Raw genomic sequence first — 20,397 nt, forward strand, 5'->3', positions numbered from 1 at the left:
TAAGCAGAGGCGACGTGTGGCCATTTTGAATACCTGTTCAAAATAAAATCCTTCTTAAATACAAGACCAATAAAAACAAATTGAAAAAAAAATGGGTTAAACATTTCTATTAAAAAGAGTGTTCAAAAATGCACTAAACAACAGTGCAAAAATTTAAATTTAAATTAAAGTATATGCAAAACATGGATTGAATATGCAGAAAAAAACTGAATATAATTTCAAACAGTTTTACTCCGTTTCCTTAAAATCGTTTTTTTTTTTATAGCATGGAAAAAATATATATTTCTAAAGAATGAGTTAAACAAGGTTGCAATAAATAAATGTGTTTTTTGTTTCAGGTTAAATTTCCAGGGATACAATTGTGCTTGAAATAGGAAAAAAATGTAAGCAACTGATCCGTCTGAAAATAGAGATCGTTACAAAAATTTCTCAAAATTTTTAAAAAATCTCTAAAAATCAATGAGCGTATGTGTATTTTTTCATAAACTTCAATATTAAAAAAAACGAAGAAAAATTTATTGAAATCTGCATGATATATTATGTATTTTGAAAAATATTGGAGCTATAATGCACAGCACCGCAAAAAGTGTTTTTGTATTTTCAAACCATAAAAAATATAAGCAATTTTTTTATCGTAGTATTGCATTGAAATTGCCAAACCCAATTTCAATACATTTTTTCACAATTCAAAGCTTAAATAAATCAAAAAAAAACTTTGGCTTATTTGTCTTTCTATCTTAAAATTAAAAAATATGAATGTTAAGTAAAACACTTCTCTATAGTATGTTTTATTGTTTTTTTTTTTTTATCAAACATTATTTTCGGCCCGCCAATACATTACAAAAGTCCAAAAGGTTGGGCAAGTCTGATTGAATCCATTGATTTTGCAAAACTTGCTAACTTACTTAGGCCGTTTTAAATATTTTTTCAAGTTTATGTCGCTTCCCCTTTCAAAATTGGTTCGAAAACTGTAAAAAAAATCAAAACTTCGATGTAAAAAAAACTTACAATCATCTGAAATCAATCGGCATTGATAATAATTTTTAGGAAGATTCAACCAGTATTATAATTTTTTTCTAAATTTAAGTGAAATTAAGCCAAAAAAACTTAGATTTTCATTTAAAAATAATGATTTACATTTTTTTTTCTTTGAAATGTTAAAATCCTGGTAATTTCAACTCTTTGTTATATGCACCGCCCCCTCGGCTTTGGCCTTAGTCAAGGGAAAACTTTTTTTTGCAGCGGCCGCACTAGTCGGCGATTTATTTCTTGATTTTGTTTAAAAAAAAAACACTTTTTATAAGCTGGAATCTAGCGACAAAGTGTTGATGTAATGTTGATCAATTCGTTGGAGATACACACTCTTTACTTATTTGTTAGAAAAAAATGTCCAAAAATATTATTATTGTACGACCATGCGAACTCGTCTCAGAACCATGAACACGCCAGACGGAATCATAGCATAGAACGTAGAATGAAAATACACCGTGCACTGCAAAATCTCCCAAGCAGCAGCCAACCTGTCCAAAATTCTGTTAGGACGGCTTCCCATACAACGCATTCGCTGAATACATTCAAAGGTCTCTTATTTGTACACGGCGGACTAGTGTAGGGGGTCGTGCATAAACCACGTGGCCTTTTTTTTGAGAATTTTGATCCCCCCCTCCCCCCTCATGGTTTTTCGTGGTTTCACGCCAACCCCCCCCCCCCCCCCCCCATATGGCCACGTGGCTTTTTCCTCCCAGGTGAAAAATCTTTAAAAAAAACAAAATAAGTATAGATTTCAAAAATGTTTATCCACAAATGATGTACCGTCAGTGGTGGTGACTTTTGGTCAAAAAACGATATTACTATTGTTATTCTTACACAATAAAAACATTTGAAATTATATCGAAATAAATATTGTTGGGGAATGCTCCTGAATTTACCAACATTTTCCCAGAATATGGCTAGTATAATCACACCGTTCATAAATGCCTTTAAAATTAACTCAAACTCACCCTTTAGAGGGGGTGACATTGGGTCAAACAGAAAACATTTTAATTTGTGTAGGTGCTGTAACACCATTAAAACCAATTTAATAATATATAAAAAAAACAGAAATTCACTTAAAAGTGTGAAAAACGTATGATATCACAAAGTTTAAGGTAAATAATAACAGTATAACAATTTATTGAAATGGTACAGAAAGTAAAAAATACTCTCAACAAAACAAGCAACTTAGTAAAACATATGTATTAAAAATTATGGAATTGCAGTGCAATCAATTGCATCCGGAATAAATATGCTTTAAGAATTAAAGCTATTTTGATATATAAACAGCATTCATGATTTAATTTAAATGCGCTTTAAATTTTTTTCTTAAAATCGAAATTAATTAAATAGAAAAGTTTTGATTCAGGAAAAAAATACTTTCATTTTAATTTCAGGAAAATATCTAGTTATGAAACTAGGATACTAGATATTTATTTTATACCAAACATTCATAAAAATCCAAACTAAAGCAACTTTTCTTTTTAATTAAGCATGATTGATTGCAATGATTCAGTGTGTCCAAAAAGTCGAGCTGTTTAATTTTTTTCTCCATACAAGATTCAGAGACAGAGACAAACATTCAATATTACGACCTTTTGAAATGTTAGTCTTAATTTTTTTTTGAAAATATTGATTTCGAAAAGATCGGAAAATTTCACGAAAGTTTTATTTATAAACATTGAAAATCGCACAATTAGTTGCTGAGATATCGACATAAGAAAATTATGGGTTGTTTGGGTAGTAAACATCAATTTTTTTGTTTTAAAATCTTTGCATGGCAATATCTTAGCAACAAAGCAACATAGAATTTTCCCAGCATTTCAAAAATATTTTTTTTTTTCAAAATTAGGCAAACATGGGCACTAAATTTTTTAAATTAATAACTGCAACTAATTTCAAAAAAAGTTACCTAAAAATAGCTATAGCTTGAAAACGGTGCACTTTATGAAAATTTCACTAATGTACTTTTAGATTGCAAATTCGATTTTACATCGAAAAATAAAATTGAAATTAAGTTGCAGTCAATATTTCGATTTTTTTTAATCAGTATTGATTCAAAAATTCATAACTCAAACAACGATTTTCCCTTCCTGAAAATTTCTGAAAAGTTGGCAAAATTTAAAAAAAATAAAAATAGTGTTTTTTTGCAAATCATGTTTTAGTGACAAAAAGTGAAATTAAAAATCAGCAAAGTAAATTACCATTTATAATTTTTTTCAGTGCAGTCCTTATCCATACCAACAACTTTGCCTAAGACACCAAATCGACCAAAAATTTCTTCAAAAGATACACATTTTTTAATTTTCATTGCTGCAAATTTGTATGGAAAATTATATGGACAAACTAATGATGCAAAATGGCTTGGGCACCAAAAAAGGTTTCAGACGGATTAAAAAAATCAAAAAATCAAATTTAAGAATAAAGACCGATTTTGTATAGAACTGCTCGAAAATCGATTTCGTGTCTTTGGAAAAGTTGTAGAAAACGCGCTAAAAATCATTCTTTTAGTCATGGACATCCAAATTGTTTAAGTCTTACTATTACTTTTAATTGATTTTGCGTGTTTTGATAAATTTAAAAAAAGATTGAGCTAAAATTTGGAATTTATTTTAAATTTTTTTTTTCAGTTGTTAAAATAGCCAATTATTTACGATTTAAGATTTTTGATCCAACTTTTGGTTGGAGATATTACCTCAAAATAAATACAAAAAAAATATTAAATAAGTTAATTTTTCAATCTTTTCAATATCTTTGAAATTATTAACACTGGGACGCCCAACGCATGTCCAATATACACGGATGCCAAATCCCCCTAAAACGTTGGAACGGTAACTTCAACTCACAGGTTTTCGGGCTTGTCTCCGCGGATTTTCGGGCGATTTTTTTACCAGAGCAAACAAAAGTTGGAATGACGTTTTTGATCGCATAAATTACAGATTTGATCATATCGAGTTCTGCAAAGTTTAAGGATCATCTAGACATCCTTATAATTCACTCAAAAAAATGGCCCGAGAACCAGCGAGTTGAAAGTACCGTTCCATCTTTTTTAATGAATTTTATTTATGTTGATCTTGACGGCATTGTATTGATATTTTTTTCACAAATTGATATCGGCATTTGAAAATTATGTGACTCTTTAAAACTTAAATTATTTTAATGTGTCTATATATTTGAGTGGTTTTATCTCAAATATGAAGCTGAGGGTATAGTATATTTTCACAGCTTAAAGAAAAACTAATATTTTCATGAAAGGGCACCTTTGGCCCCTATTTTTTTAATCTTTAAATTAATTGAGAAACAAAAACAATATTTGCTTGAAGCTCGTTTTTTTTTTCAACTTCAACTTTGACGATGGATAGTGAACGTGTATTTATGAAATATTATGTAATATAACAATCCGAATTGTGTAACCCATGAAATAAGGAATATATTTTAGACCAAAATATTCATCAAATTTTTTGGTGAATCTTAAAGTATGTATCGTTTGTTTTTTCGTTACTGGTTATTTTTTAATGTTAGACGTTTCACTTGCAAATGAGGTAGTGAAACTGAAATTTTGCGTGATAAACCTGAAATTGGGGTTTTAAGTTTCTTTGTACTTAAAAAAATATTGCATGAGAGAGGAGATACAAGATATCTTGAGTTTGTTTTAAATGTCAAAAGGAAATCTTTCGATTAAGATTCTTCGATCACTTATAGGACCAGCTACGATAATAAGCTAAGATCTGAGATTTTGATTTTTTTTTTTCGTAGAGAATCATTTTTAGACACTTTATTTATAATACATATTTAGTTTTTTGCCTTGTTACGAAAATCTTATAAAATTGTCAGCAATATTTATTTTTTAAGTTGTTCCAAAATAGAACTATCGAAGACTACATCTACTTTCAATGCAAATTTGCAAGCACATTTTTAGCTACTTGATACCATCAACAAAAAATGAAATTGTGTTTGCATGTTGGTACGCATTTTTTAGGGTATATTAACTTTGGATACTGTGTCACTTTATTTTTTAACAGCTTTTAAACTTTTGCAAAACGTAGTTACATGAGTATTAAAAAGTGTACATTCAATTACAGGCTCAAAGTATTGATATGAATCTGCCGAAATATATAATTCAATATTGAATTGGAAAATATTATTACATTGAAATATAAGTAATAATTTTAAACACAATGGATTTGGTTTTGAAGTTTAACAAAATATGTATGCATATAAGTAAATTCAAAGCGCGTATTTTTTTGTTTTTTTTTAAGAAAAGATTTTTTTTAAAGGCCACGTGGTCAGCCGTCGACCCCCCCCCCCTCCCCCCCATGGCTTTTCATGGTTTTTTTCGGTCGGATTTCGGACCCCCTCCCCCCCCCCTAAGGAGACCACGTGGTTTATGCACGACCCCTAGTGTGCGACGTTCAAACTGTGCAGAGCTGACACAGGACGGGCGCGTCGAGCGCCACCCTCGAAAAGAGCGGGAATAGAGAAAGAGCAAAGTAGGGAGCAAAATATGGAGAGAGCGACGCTTTGTTCTGGCGGCGGCTCGACCATTTTTTTGCTCTCTCGCTCTTTCTGGGGGTGGCGCGCTCAACGCGCCCGTTTCGTGTCAGCTCTGCACAGTTTAAGCGTCGCACACTACACTAGTCCGCCGTGTACAAATAAGAGACCTTTGAATGTATTCGGCGAATGCGTTGTATGGGAAGCCTTCCTAACAGAATTTAGGACAGGTTGGCTGCTGCTTAGGAGATTTTGCAGTGCTCGGTGTATTTTCATTCTGCGACTTGACTCCGAGACGAGTTCAAAATTTGAAAAGGAGTTTTTTGTTGAAAAGGTCCAACAAACCAAATTTTCAGTTTTTGCTTTTTGGGTGTTTTTAATACCCCTGACTCAAGGCGGTTTCAAAAACACCCAAAAAGCAAAAACTGGAAATTTGGTTTATTGGACCTTTTCAAAAAAACTCCAGAAATGTTCATACAATTCTCGGGTGAGTTTTCAAAAAGCCGTAAGAGCCACCGTGACCTCCGACACTAATATTCATATTTCTCCAAATTGCAACAATATTTCATTTATTTCTAGTTTGGGGCACTTGAAAGACGTGTAGATGAACAATCTTAAGCATTTTTGAAATTGGGTTTCCGTAAGTAGGTCGAATACCGAGGCCAAAAAGGCTTTGTTTACCATTGGCTCTTACGGCTTTTTGAAAACTAATCCGAGAATTATAGTATTGAACGTTCATAAATAAGCTAATCAATATTGAGCAAGTCCAGCTCAAATCGGGTATTTTTCTGGTACTTTTGTACCCGACCCTCTCCGATTTCAATAAAACTTTTTAGACATGTTGTCCGGGGCCTATATAAGCCATTTTTGTGTATGTGGAGCCAATTGTACTCGAAAATAACAATTGAGAAGGGCGTAAGCTATTTAAATATTTTTGTATTTTGTAATTTAAAAATGTCTTTATCTCGAAGCCGTTGCATCGTATTAAAAAGTGGTCAAAGAAAAACCTGTAGGAAATTGGACGGGCTATCTGAAGAAAAAAAATACACTGAATGAAAAATACACGCCACTTCCATGAGATTTTTCAATTTTTAAGTTTAAAAGTTAAACTTGAAGGTGACGTCACGATTTTGTTTCGTTCAAAATTTTTGAGGAAATAGCCTAAAATGTTACAAAAAGACTCACGAAAAATGCGAGATGGTCTCCCAAAAAAATACAAAAATCATTTACTAAAACTGTTTTTTTTTTTCGAAAAAGGTCTTAACGTCAAAATTTTCAAAAACCGATAGTGGGAATCGATTTCCCAGATAATTTTACATAAAAGTCTCCATATTGACGATTGTCCTATTTCCAATCCTTGTGAAGTTACAGCGGTTTTAAAAATAAAAATGTTGAAAAATTAGGTTTTTGATGGTTTTTTTTTGCAATTTCTAAATGACAGACTTGATTTTTCAGTCTCGAAAGTATTTTTGCCGTCCAATTTCCTATAAGTTTGCCTTTGACAGCATTTGAATAGGATGTATGGGCTTTCAGATATGACCTTAATTACATTGCTTATAACTGAGATTGGTATATTTTTTTCAGTGTGGTAGAAACCTGGAAAAATTTTGAACGAAAGAAAATCGTGACGTCACCTTCAAGTTTCATAGAAGTGGCGTGTATTTTTCTTTCAGTGTATTTTTTCCAGAAAGCCCGTCCAATTTCCTACAAGTTTGTCTTTGACCACTTTTTAATACGATGCAACGGCTTCGAGATATAAACATTTTTAAATTACAAAATACAAACATATTTAAATAGCTTACGCCCTTCTCAAAGGAGGTTATTTTCGAGTACAATTGGCTCCATATACACAAAAATGGCTTATATAGGCCCCGGACAACATGTCTAAAAATTTTCATTGAAATCATAGAGGGAAAAATACCCGATCTGAGCTGGAAATGCTCTATTATTATACAGCAAAATGACCACCTGTCCTATGAACAGGTTGAACAGGTGCCTCTGTGAGTAAGTATGACATCATGTGAAGTGTAAAAATGTAGAACATTGAAAAAAAGCTTTTGAAATTTTAAGCCGTAAAAGTTGTTAAAGAATTCCTGTAAAAATATATTTTTTTTGCAATTCCGTCGTGAAACTACTTACTTTTCCTGTCATTCTTGAACGACGAAATAGCCTACTTTTCTGTACCAAAAATAACAGAATCGGATAGCAACACTTTTCAAAATAAATGCTGAAAAGTTCTACTTTTCAGCACTCAAATGGGTGCTGAAAAGTTGAACTTTTCAGCACTTGTTTCGAAAAGTAACACTTTTCAATTTTTTTTTGACTTAAACGATTTATTGACAAAATACATGACAATTTGACATAAAATTTCACTCAGTGTGTGTTTTTCGGAATTGCAAAAAATGTTGAATCGAACTCGTTGCAAAACATGATTTTTTCAGCACTGTTCGTATTTATCCAACTCGGTGAACCTCGTTGGATAAATGTACGACTCGTGCTGAAAAAATCCTCTTTTTGCAACTTGTTGCTTAAACTACTATTTTGCAACTTGTTGCATAAACGACAATTAATCAAGTTTTTCTTGAAAAGAATATATAATTTGTAGGTATACGCTCAAGATGAGTTGAGTTTAGATGATTTAAAAACTAAACTTTTTTTTTGCAAATGATTGGTGTCTTGTTGGTCTTTGGACTTTCACTATTGGGACACTTTCGAATGATCAGTGAACTTGAATACAAAACTATCCCGCACTCACCTCGGTATCCCGATGAGGTAGCTGACCACCCGCTTGATGTCCTCGGGCTTGACCCGTTCGCGCTTGGTGGTGGCCGGGAAACAGATGATCGGTCCGCCGCGGTTATCCCGGCCACCGGACAGCAGCGCGAAGCGTTCCTGCAGCAGCGGCAGAATGTCCAACGCCCGAACGCCGTCCATGGCCACCGCCGCTCTGGTTCCAACCTGTTCCGACCGTTCGCCGATCGTTTCGTTTCGTTTTTTTTTTATTCTTCGCGCACTTTCACTTGCACAGTGATGACTCGCGGTCGGTTTGCGGCCGATTCGCAACAAGTTTCGAGTTTGATTCTCTTCTTCTGTTCAATAATAATTGGATTCACTTCCCTGGGCGCCCCCTCGGACACTGCCGAGCGCCGGACTTTGAAACCGGACTCCCACACACACACACACACTCTTTTCGCCTCAATCACACTGCGCTGCCACGGGCACGACGACGAGAGGCATCGCCGGTTGGCATCTCGTTTAGTTTCGATTTTTATTACACACTCATTTAATAATAACAACAAAAGCCACAATTAATGCGAGCCGCTGGATTCGCGGCGACTGCCGGGAAAGGGAATCGCGGAACGCCGGCAGATTTTAAATTACTCATAATTCTTCGCCGCTTTCTAGTGTCTAACGACGCTCGAATTCCGATCCAGGATACAAGTCTTCACGATTAAACACTACGATATTCACACAATAGATTTTTTTTACTACACTGAAAACGATAGAGGATTGATCAATAAAACCATTTTCAAACGTTAGTGAAACTTTGGAAGCAATTACAAAATACGATCTTATAGCAAAAACAACCACGACTTTATCCTGACCTCGACCCTGAGCCTCAAAATCCATTTGTCACACTGTTTTAATTGTGAGCAGCCAGCATAACGAGCATGGTGTGCTCTCGGTTCAATGCCAAAATACAGCACCAAAATAAAGCAACATAGAGACTTTGCGACGACCAATCGAGAGTACATAGACGCAAGAGCAAAGTTGTGGTCTCGAAGAAGAGTGCCTCTAATGTAGGCTTTTATGGATTTCGAGTAATGAACCCGCGCGCACAACTTCCGCAATTGTGCAGCAATGAACGTCGTGGTATTGGTCCGATTTGGAGCAGGAAAAGACAAATCACAAAACAAGGATTGACTGTTTGGAAATTGAGCAAAAATTTACTTAGATCAAATCCACTGAAATCACCTGATAATCTCTCCGGAGAGTTCGGTACGGTATGGCCACGCATCTTCCTCCCATGTAGATTCTGTGAAATGTGTTCCGTTCACAGAATGCTCTCTGCGGTTAATGCAATCCAGTAGGCCTGGCCCCTTTGATTAGGGTTAGCCAGCGTGGGGATGCTCGAATATACTGCGGCAATCATTAATATTATATTAGGTAAGGATGTGTGCCTGATTTCCTCAAGGCTGACATTACTTATTTTTGCCGGGTTGGTATCATTCAATTCAGCTCGGAATCCGTTAAATTCATATTAAAATTTCTAGTCCAAAAGTTATGCTAAAAATTGATTTGTGTGCGAAAGATATCGTGTTCATACATTTTTAAAATTACCATTCAAACCAAGGAAAGTTTTGACAATCTGGCAACACTGTCAGAACGTAAATCAAGTTATTTCTGGAATATTATTCTTTACAACGTTGAATATAAATGTGAAAACCAATCCGATAATCAACAAAGTTAATTAACAAAGCTAATTATCGGTAACAAACTTTTATGGCTTGAAGATGTAAGTTTGAAAAATAACTTTTCAATATCACTCGGTTTAAGCCGATTCGATTTTTTGGGTTGTAAAATGACAGCCCAATTCACAGAGAAAAAAGTCGAATTTTGGAACGTTGAAAATTTGATAGATTGAATATTACACCTTTTTTGAGTAATATTACATAAAACATATGTAAAATGTGAAAATTTACCAAAATCTGATGCAATATTATACATTTTTTGACGAAAAATCTGCCATCATTCCCTGATGAGTATTTCCATCTTTTTCTGTGTGTTTCTGTGTACATGAATAGGCGTTCAATAGACCAATCCGACGAGTATTTAAGTTTGATGATATGGCAAACCATGTAGTGCTCGAAGGTACTGACTACCTACAGATCTCAAAAACTCCAAAAATACATTTGACACATTCTCCAGCGACAAAAACGTCACGTGTTGGCTGATAGGTCGAATATTTTAAATATTTAGTCGTTTTTTTTCAATGGTCCAGTCATCAACCGATGCTGGACAAACAATGACAAATATTTATCATAACTGGAACATGAGTTATCAATTTGTGAGAAACCAATAAGGGTCGAAATTTCGCTATTTCTCACTCCGTTGCAAATGTCACTACTTGAGGAAATTCAATTTCCAATCAGAATCTGTAATAACATTGAAGTTTTGAAATGGTTTTGATATTATACGAGACATAGTGCGAAAAAAAATTTCGTGACTCCGGAATGTTATTATGCTATTGTGCTTAGTATTGTGCCATTGTGCATGTATGAAGCTTAAATAAAACGAAATACTAATTACTTATCATCACTTGTACTGTTTTATTCTTTTTTTATAAAATTGATAATTATGTGGCTCAGCATTATGTCTGTTTCCAATCCAAACCTCTAATTTCCCAAATGATTGGGATTTTACAAACTCAAAATAAAAGGTTTTTATTTTTAAGAATAACATAAATTATTATTAGAAAGCAGGAAATGAATTTACAAGAAAAGATTTGCAAAAATACATTGTTATCAACATTTATGTAAATGCTCGTAAAGGAGAATGGGCAAATTTGTATGGAAGCTGGTCCAAGGATGTACACGAACGGGACCAACTTTTTTCGAAAGATCTCGCCGAGACATGAAAAAAAGTCTTCTGGACCAACTCTCTAAACCCCGGGGTTCAAAAGTTACATGCTGTTGAAGTTTGAGCATTTTGGGTTAAAATGTACAAAAAATCGTATTTTTGCTATTTCTAAAATCATTCATAAAATCTTTGTTTCATTATGGATTTCGATTTTCTTGACTTCATTCGACGCGTATCAGCAAAAACTATGAGTTCTGATATGTCTTAGCATGATTGAAACATGATTTCTCTTGTTTTTATCCGTTTGAACCGTTTGTGCAAGAGGCATCCCATAGAAACAAGTCGAAACTTCAAGGTTTTGAAACCGGATCCGACCCAGACTGCTTCAGTGAGTATGGAAGGCTTCAGTGCAATGTTGTAACAACTTATTGGGATGGTCTGAGTCATCCGAGAACTCCTTGGAGTTAAGACCGGTGAGTCTACCGCCGTAACAAGCAAGATGTCGCCGGTTTTTAACCACGGATCATACCCGCATGGCTTCAGTGAGTATGGTAGATGCTGATGTGTTGGAGTGTCCTGGGTTCTCCTAGGACTCCCTGGAGTTAAGATCTGTGGGTCTACTACCGTAACAAGCAAAATGTCGACCGGTTTTGACAACGGAACATACCCGCATAGCTTCAGTGAGTGTGGTAGACTACTTTGCTAATGTGTTAGGATGTCTTGGGTCATCCAAGGACTCCCTGGAGTTATGATCTGTGGAGCTACAGCCGTAACAAGCAAGAGGTCGACGATTTTTGACCCCGGAACATACACGCATAGCTTCAGACAGTATGGTAGACTGCTTTGTTAATGTGTTGGGATGTCTTTGGTCATCCTAGGACTCCCTGGAGTTTAGATATGTGGGTCACTGTAACAAGAAAAAGATCGATGATTTTTAACCGCGCATCATAACCGCAAAGTTTCAGTGAGTATGGCAGACTGTATTGCTGTTATGTTGGGATGTTCTGGACCATTCCAGGGAGTCCTTGTGACAGCCGTAGACCTACTGATCATAACTCCAGGGAGTCCTTGGATGACCCAAGACATCCTAACACATTAGCAAAGTAGTCTACCACACTCACTGAAGCTATGCGGGTATGTTCCGTTGTCAAAACCGGTCGACATTTTGCTTGTTACGGTAGTAGACCCACAGATCTTAACTCCAGGGAGTCCTAGGAGAACCCAGGACACTCCAACACATCAGCATAGTAGTCTACCATACTCACTGAAGCCATGCGGGTATGATCCGTGGTCAAAAACCGGCGACATCTTGCTTGTTACGGCGGTAGACTCACCGGTCTTAACTCCAAGGAGTTCTCGGATGACTCAGACCATCCCAATAAGTTGTTACAACATTGCACTGAAGCCTTCCATACTCACTGAAGCAGTCTGGGTCGGATCCGGTTTCAAAACCTTGAAGTTTCGACTTGTTTCTATGGGATGCCTCTTGCACAAACGGTTCAAACGGATAAAATCAAGAGAAATCATGATTCAATCATGCTAAGACACATCAGAACTCATAGTTTTTGCTGATACGCGTCGAATGAAGTCAAGAAAATCGAAATCCATAATGAAACAAAGATTTTATGAATGATTTTAGAAATAGCAAAAATACGATTTTTTGTACATTTTAACCCAAAATGCTCAAACTTCAACAGCATGTAACTTTTGAACCCCGGGGTTTAGAGAGTTGGTCCAGAAGACTTTTTTTCATGTCTCGGCGAGATCTTTCGAAAAAAGTTGGTCCCGTTCGTGTACATCCTTGGACCAGCTTCCATACAAATTTGCCCATTCTCCTTTTCTTCGAAAAAAGTTTTTGTGAATTCAAGAAGAATGATTCTTCCAAAAATTATGAATTCCTGTGAATTAATTATTAATTTTTGGCTTAAACTATGTGAGTACTTTCTTTATAAAAGTCTTTTTACATCATTAGTCCAAACAAAAATTTGTACACTTTGGCAGCAGTGCAGAAAAAGTGCCATGCAAAATGTAAAAAAAAATTGGTACCTTGAAACTTTTTTTAATCGATTTGTTATCTTCGGTAAGTACATACACCCAACTCCCGGTGGTTGGTCACTTTTTCGTTTGACACTTTTTTAGTTTGTACCCCGTTGGTTGGTCAAAGTCAAAATAGAGTTATCTAAGCCCGAGCTCACGCACACTAGCACCCCATTTGTTTTGCTGACGGGTACAAAATTTAACCTCAATCTTTTTCGTGTACGTACACGCAATACATGCGCACGTAGATAACTCTATAAAGAGTGACAAAGTGTCACTTTTTACACGGCGCTCACGCACACTATCAAAACAAACGTTTGGTAGTGTGTGTGAACTTCGTGTAAAAGGGGTGTCAAACTAAAAAGTGACCCCGTTCGTTAGACAACAGTTGGTGTCAAACCATCGGGGTTTGAGTGTCCATTGATGGGAAAAATTTGAAATTTGGAATTTTTCGAAAATAATTTTTAATAAAAAAAAACTTTCTATAAAACCCAAAACACAAAATGGTAACAATCATTAAAAATGACGGTTCAAAGTTGACCCGAAAAATCAGGGGACAAAAAAATATTTTTTCAAAAAACATCAAAATGGAAATTTGAGTGCAATCAGCTGAAATCTGTTTAAAGTGCATTCCCTTGCGTTTAGAACCATTTTTAAGCATGTTTGGGTTGATTTAATAATCTCTTGATTTTTCGAAAATGTTTGGTCTTTAGCAGCGCAAAAAGTTTTTCTTTCGTTGACCATTTTTGAATATTAATGATTGCAAAATAACTGAACTAGTTTAAAATGCATTTTTAAACACTTTTTGCATTCAAATGTTTAGACTATGGCTTGTTCTTTAAATTTTTATATTTTTTGTAAATCTTGTTTCTAGAGTTGTTTAAAAACTTGTACTGACTAGGCCAAACAACATCGTTTCTTCAAATCAGTTTCCTCAGCAAAGCTTCAAAATGAAATGTATTTCTTTATTTTTTTTAAACTATCTACTGGAAATGTCAATAAATTTGGAGATATTGCTTTTGCAAACTAAATTTTCATAGACTTTTTTATTTCTACAAACATCTCCCATATATTTTTGAATTTTTATTTTTTGTAAATTTCTGATGACGGACGAATTGTTTTTGAAACAGAGATTTTTGAATCTGCTCAAAATATACATTCAAAAGATTTTCAAGAACTGTTTTAATTTCAGATTTAAACATGCTATTTAATAGTACTTTTCAGAAGTTGTAGCTGTTTTCAATAAAGAATAATTCTATTTTATCTCTAAAAAATAGAATGGTTGAGAAAATTCTTAATTGCTTTCATTTTTGAACATTTTCGATCCATTCTTTTGTTGCTGAGATACAGGCCACGAAAAATATTTTAGAATAGTGTATTTTGTGTGACAATTCGATAGAAAAATCTTGATATTTAAATTTAAAAAAATCCCAATTTTAATTTTATGCAAAACTAATTGACAATATCCAATTTATAAAACATAAGCTATTTTCACTAACATTTTGAATGTTTTAAATACCTAAATGGTAGTTGGCACAGTTTACAAATGTGAAACAAATATTCGTAGAAATAAAAAACAAAAAAAAAACAAAAACAGTGCACTTTACTTCAAATTCATTAATTTGCTTAACGAATGCAAATTATAGGTTTATTATTTAAATATTTGCAATTTGCTACACAAGTAATGCAAATGGGCTGTTGAATTACTTATTATTCTAATAAAATTTTGACTTTTTACTCGCCTTTTTTTGCTAGACTTGCTTCTAGTGTTGGCATATCAACACTTTGACGATAAATTACAGCTCATAAAAAAGCGTTTTTAACTGAAACTTAGTGATAAATAGCTCAATAGGAAGTGAGCAAGTTAATTTCTAACAAATGTTTAACAAAATTTGTTGCTAAATAGTGCAAATCAGCTAAATGAACGGAGTCATATCATTTGAAAACCGCTCATTAAACCCATATTTTTTATATTTTGTGTGTGGTGAACATTTATTTTAGGCTTTTGGAGGCGGTCTGAGAAAGTGTGACATAGCATGTTATAACTATAGGCAAAGCGTGACAAAGGGAGAGGGGGGGGGGGGGTAAATTTTGGCTGATTTTAGCGTGAAGTATTTTATGGATGAATCCTTCTGGATTCGCAGTTTTCGACAGTTAAAAGTAAAAATTCAAAGAATCAAATTTTCAAGGCCAAGTCATTCAGAAGCTTGGGCTTTTCCACAAAATATTTCCGGAGATATATTCATTTGAGTGTTTTATGTCTTATTGTTTCAGTTTTTCCATTAAATTTTTGGTTTATACAGAATCATATCGATGCCTCTGTGCTCTCTTGTATTAAACTTGTTGGGTTAATCTGGTTAGCATAACAGAGCACAGAGGCATCAATATACTGAACATCACATTCGAAGTCCCGGTACATTCTCGCTCGAAAGATCATCAAGTCGTCAAGTCAAAGCTTAAACGCCAGCGCACTTAATCTTGCGCGATTTACACTGCACGTGAAGGCGAATCTTCTGCCTTATTGTAATATAACAGCAAGAGGCACTTTCGATAGCATTGAAACCCTCTTTACAGGATTACTTCTGTAAAATCTGTTTTCCTACACCTGATTCACTATTTTGCAATTGCTTCCAATTTTTCACTATGTACGCCAAACAGATTCTAGGTTTCGTTCGTTCGTTCGCTTCTTCAATTAGTCGCAGCGAAGCGCCACCACCACAACAACTGTACGTAAATGTGAAATCGATATCTTTTTTCTGCTCTCTTCGTGTGTCACACACAACTTGCTGCTTTTTTCGCAAGCCCGCAATTCCCGGTTTTCCGAATCGACCCCCGACACTGACAGCTTTTTTTTTGTTATTATTTTGACTATTCGTCAAACTGTGTGAGCGCTGGCTGGTGTTTAAACATGAAACTGTTTTCTATCAAAGCAAATCACTTCCTCCGAGCGTTGATGCGAATATTTCGTAATCGGACAACACCACCGGAATCCGTCGTAGGTTCTTCTCCCCCTTAGCATATTGTACACCGCGATTTCGATTGCCAGAATCGAATTGGAAACCGTGTTTCCGTCTTCGTCTTCGCAGAGACACACACACAAATGCACAAACAAACACACAGCGACTTTGCTTTCTCACTATCCCAAGGAGGAGCCAAGAACCTCGCTCCTCTAATATCGTAAACCGTCCACTTCAGTTGAAATTTATGATATTTTTTTTTGCTCTGCTATTTCGAATCACTTTACGGAATTTTTCATTTTCCCTCACACTGGTTCTGGCCAGACGAACACAGCTCCAAGCAGGTCGTACTTTTTCCGCTGCAGCACATCTTCCATTTTGCGATTATTGAATTCAATTATCTACCGGCGATGGATCGGATTGGAACCGGTCACAGAACCACCGCCCCGCCGAGGCACTTCCGGAAAACGACTAGCACACACCACACCGGAGTTTCTTGAGAGGAGGTTTTCCTGCACACTGCTGGTGGCCCCACAAGCGGAGTGAGAGTTACTGGAGCGCGCTACCAGAGCTACCAACACCAGGCCAACCAAAGTGCCTCAGTCGTCGTCGTCATCGACTCCCGTCTCCTCGTCGTCACGTTCCGATTCCATCCAGCCGTTGTTGTTCAGCGCTAGGGTGGCTTTAGGGGGACAGTATAGCTTTTGAACATTTTTTTAAAGCTTACAATGCTCAACCCTACCTTTAACATTTTACAAAAATAGTAAATATTTCAAATTTTGTTGTCAGATCTTTAATCTTTTTGGCTTATCGAATATGACTTTCTAAAATCGAGTGAGGAAACTCAGTAAGAAACTAAAACAGATGGTGCCATAAAAGGGTATTGAGTATAGAAGAGAATGCAACTTCTCTCTGGTGCCATATTTAAATGTTCGCGTGATTTAGAAAAAATCGCAGAATATGTTATAGTTATTCGATTCTGTGCATGGCCATTTCAAATATGGTCATGGTCTGTTCAAAATACAGTGGACTCTCTGGCTGTCGATCTTCTCGATGTACATTTTTCATTCTATAATTTGATAATTCCCGCTCATGACGATCCCTTCAATATCGACAACGAGAGAGTCCACTGTATCAGAATTATTTTTGTCGATTCTTATTTACGGATATGTTTTGCCTTTCTTAATAAAGAAAGGCATAGGTTTGACTTTATGGCTGGACATCATTTTCATCTTCGTAAATATCACGATTCAGCACGCATTTTAATCGGGAAAATTGCCAAAAAATCACACTGCCTCGATTTTTGACGCTCTATCGATTCACCTTGACAGAACTCGTCTATCTCCAACCCTCGAATTTTGAGAAAATAAATTCCGTGGAGTTCGAGTGATGACCGTGTGTGGTAAAATTTATTTTATTTTAATCTCAAAAATTGCATTTTTCGAGCGCTACAACCTCCCAAATTTTTATCGAGATTCATAATTTGGTTCTGGAGTTAGAGCCGTTTGATTAACCTACGAAAACGAAGTTGACTTTTATAGCTGTCGGCCACCATTGCTAGTACCAACCACTAGTGTCTTCCTTTTTATCTACAAGGACTTCGTCGCCCTGGGCTCCTAAGTGTATGAAAGTATGGCACGGAGCGACGGCGCCGAATACCCATATTTACACAAAGAATTTTAGAGCGCTCACCGCGGCGCGCCGTGCGATTCAAATCAGTGACATCTGGATTGTGAGTCCAGTGCGCAGTCCGATTGATCCCCACGGGTGAGACAAAATTGTTTAACCTACCATAAGAAAAGAAAAATCCCAAAAAAGGTAACTGTTGACCTTCGCCAACATTTTTCGTTTCTAATTTTATCCGAAATTTCTTCCTACATTCATAGTTCAGACCATGAGTGAGCATCTGAAACAAATTTGACATCTATCGGCAACCCCGATCAATTTTTAGAACGATTTAATTTTTGCCTGTCTTCCTAAAGAATGGTATAGGTTTTACTTTATGGCTGGACGACATTTTCATCTTCGTTAATAAGACGATACAGCATGATTATTAATCGGAAAAATCGCCAAAAAATCACACTGCATTGATTTTCGACGCTTCGTCGCCAAGTCGACAAGTTGTCAAGTTGAGTTTTGAATATTGGCGCGAGAATTCTAATCGTAAGTAGTAGCTTGTCTACCGAGTACCGATATTTCCTTCAACATGTAAGATATCGTAGCTTTTCGGTTTCTTTTGCCAGGTCCGTTTATGCGTAAAAAAAAACTGTAAACGGGATTTTTTTCGAAAAGAAAGTTTGGGCATTAGAAGGTTGAATGCTACTATTCTACGTATTGTTTGTAGAAGCAATAGTAAATATAAATTTTCTTTTTTTTTTTTTGCTCTATACGTACACAAATCCATAATTGGCAGTCATGAAAGAATGACACCATCTACGACCTTAAAATGCTTAGACCTTCTCAAACAAAAGTATGCTTATCGAACGCCGACGTGAACTTCAAGTACCAGTAATGCAAAAAATTATACCGAAAAAGCGCTTCCTAACACGGAATAGAACTTCTAGTACCTAGAATGTTTAAAATCTTAATCTTCTACTGAAATTGAACTTCCCAAACACATATCACATACATAGTACTTAAAATGCTTACAATTTTGCACGATTTTATCTTCATTTACCAAACTCAACATTCAATTTCTAGTAACTATTGACTAAACCAACATGAACAACGTTATTCACCGCCATTCATTTCACGGCATAGCTACTTTGACATTTTACTTCACCAAAATTTAATCCACTTTTCACCTCGCGATCCACCCTAGTAAACACAACACGGCACACAGACAACCAAGCACGACTCCTCAGCCAAAATAATAAATGAAGAGCAGAAGCAGCAGCAGAACCAACATCAAAACTGAAGAGAAGAAGAGGGCTGGACGGACAAACGGGTGACGACGGAGGCGGCGGCGGGTGGGTGGCTGGCCAAGCACACCAACAGGGGGAGGTGTGGTGGTGGCGGAGTGGGGTGCAGCAAAAAAAAAACTCTTTTTTCCCCGTCGAGTCGCGGTGAGCCGATTTTTTCGTGACAATTTTCACCCCCAAAACGCACACGAAACCGACGAATTTTATCGAAATCACACGCACGGACCACTAAACTTACGCCACAACTCGAAATTACACACTTTTAAGCACAATTTTGCACAGAATAATCCAATTTTGGGCAGACGACGAGGTGAAATTTACCATCCACACTCTGGCTCTGCTCTAAAACTCGCTTCTTCTTTCTTCTTCTTTTTTCACGCGTCTCTGTGTGCGTGTGATGCGGGACAGTTCTGTACACGCTCGTTGCGAATGACGCATTTCTGAGTTATTTTTACTCGGAATTTGTCGAAACCAGACTTACTCAGGAATGAGTTTCTAGATTTTTTTAAATGGTCTGCTAAATTTTTTTAATACATAAGCTTATATATAGGACCTTTAAAAAAACTCTATGTTTTTATTTTTAAAGGAGAATGGGCAAATTTGTATGGGAGCTGGTCCAAGGATGTACACGAACGGGACCAACTTTGTTCGAAAGATCTCGCCGAGACATGAAAAAAAGTCTTCTGGACCAACTCTCTAAACCCCGGGGTTCAAAAGTTACATGCTGTTGAAGTTTGAGCATTTTTGGTTAAAATGTACAAAAAATCGAATTTTTGCTATTTCTAAAATCATTTATAAAATCTCTGTTTCATTATGGATTTCGATTTTCTTGACTTCATTCGACGCGTATCAGCAAAAACTATGAGTTCTGATATGTCTTAGCATGATTGAAACATGATTTCTCTTGTTTTTATCCGTTTGAACCATTTGTGCAAGAGGCATCCCATAGAAACAAGTCGAAACTTCAAGGTTTTGAAACCGGATCCGACCCAGACTGCTTCAGTGAGTATGGAAGGCTTCAGTGCAATGTTGTAACAACTTATTGGGATGGTCTGAGTCATCCGAGAACACCTTGGAGTTAAGACCGGTGAGTCTACCGCCGTAACAAGCAAGATGTCGGCGGTTTTTGACCACGGATCAAACCCGCATGGCTTCAGTGAGTATGGTAGACTACTATGCTGATGTGTTGGAGTGTCCTGGGTTCTCCTAGGACTCCCTGGAGTTAAGATCTGTGGGTCTACTACCGTAACAATCCAAATGTCGACCGGTTTTGACAACGGAACATACCCGCATAGCTTCAGTGAGTGCGGTAGACTACTTTGCTAATGTGTTAGGATGTCTTGGGTCATCCAAGGACTCCCTGGAGTTATGATCTGTGG

The 20,397-nt window shown here is 36.0% G+C and overlaps 2 protein-coding genes across 6 annotated transcripts in view; one reads left to right on the forward strand and one right to left on the reverse strand.

The window, feature by feature from the left end:
* Nucleotides 1-19,375, reverse strand: part of LOC120430760 (triple functional domain protein-like) — a 42,548-nt gene extending 23,173 nt beyond the window's left edge. Inside the window, exons 1-2 of one of the 2 annotated variants that reach the window (XM_039595872.2) lie at nt 19,257-19,375; nt 8,279-9,016 (exon numbers count right to left, since the gene is read on the reverse strand). In XM_039595872.2, the coding sequence (XP_039451806.1) occupies nt 8,279-8,457 (179 nt within the window). In that variant the 5' untranslated portion in view covers nt 8,458-9,016; nt 19,257-19,375. The remainder of the gene's footprint in view (nt 1-8,278; nt 9,017-19,256) is intronic. The other variant, XM_039595873.2, reaches the window with a different exon arrangement.
* Nucleotides 1-20,397, forward strand: part of LOC120429711 (triple functional domain protein-like) — a 226,984-nt gene that overhangs the window by 146,995 nt on the left and 59,592 nt on the right. The gene's annotated exons all lie outside the window — the stretch shown is intronic.

Source organism: Culex pipiens, chromosome 3 (assembly GCF_016801865.2).
Source record: "Culex pipiens pallens isolate TS chromosome 3, TS_CPP_V2, whole genome shotgun sequence".
Lineage (NCBI taxonomy): Eukaryota > Metazoa > Arthropoda > Insecta > Diptera > Culicidae > Culex > Culex pipiens.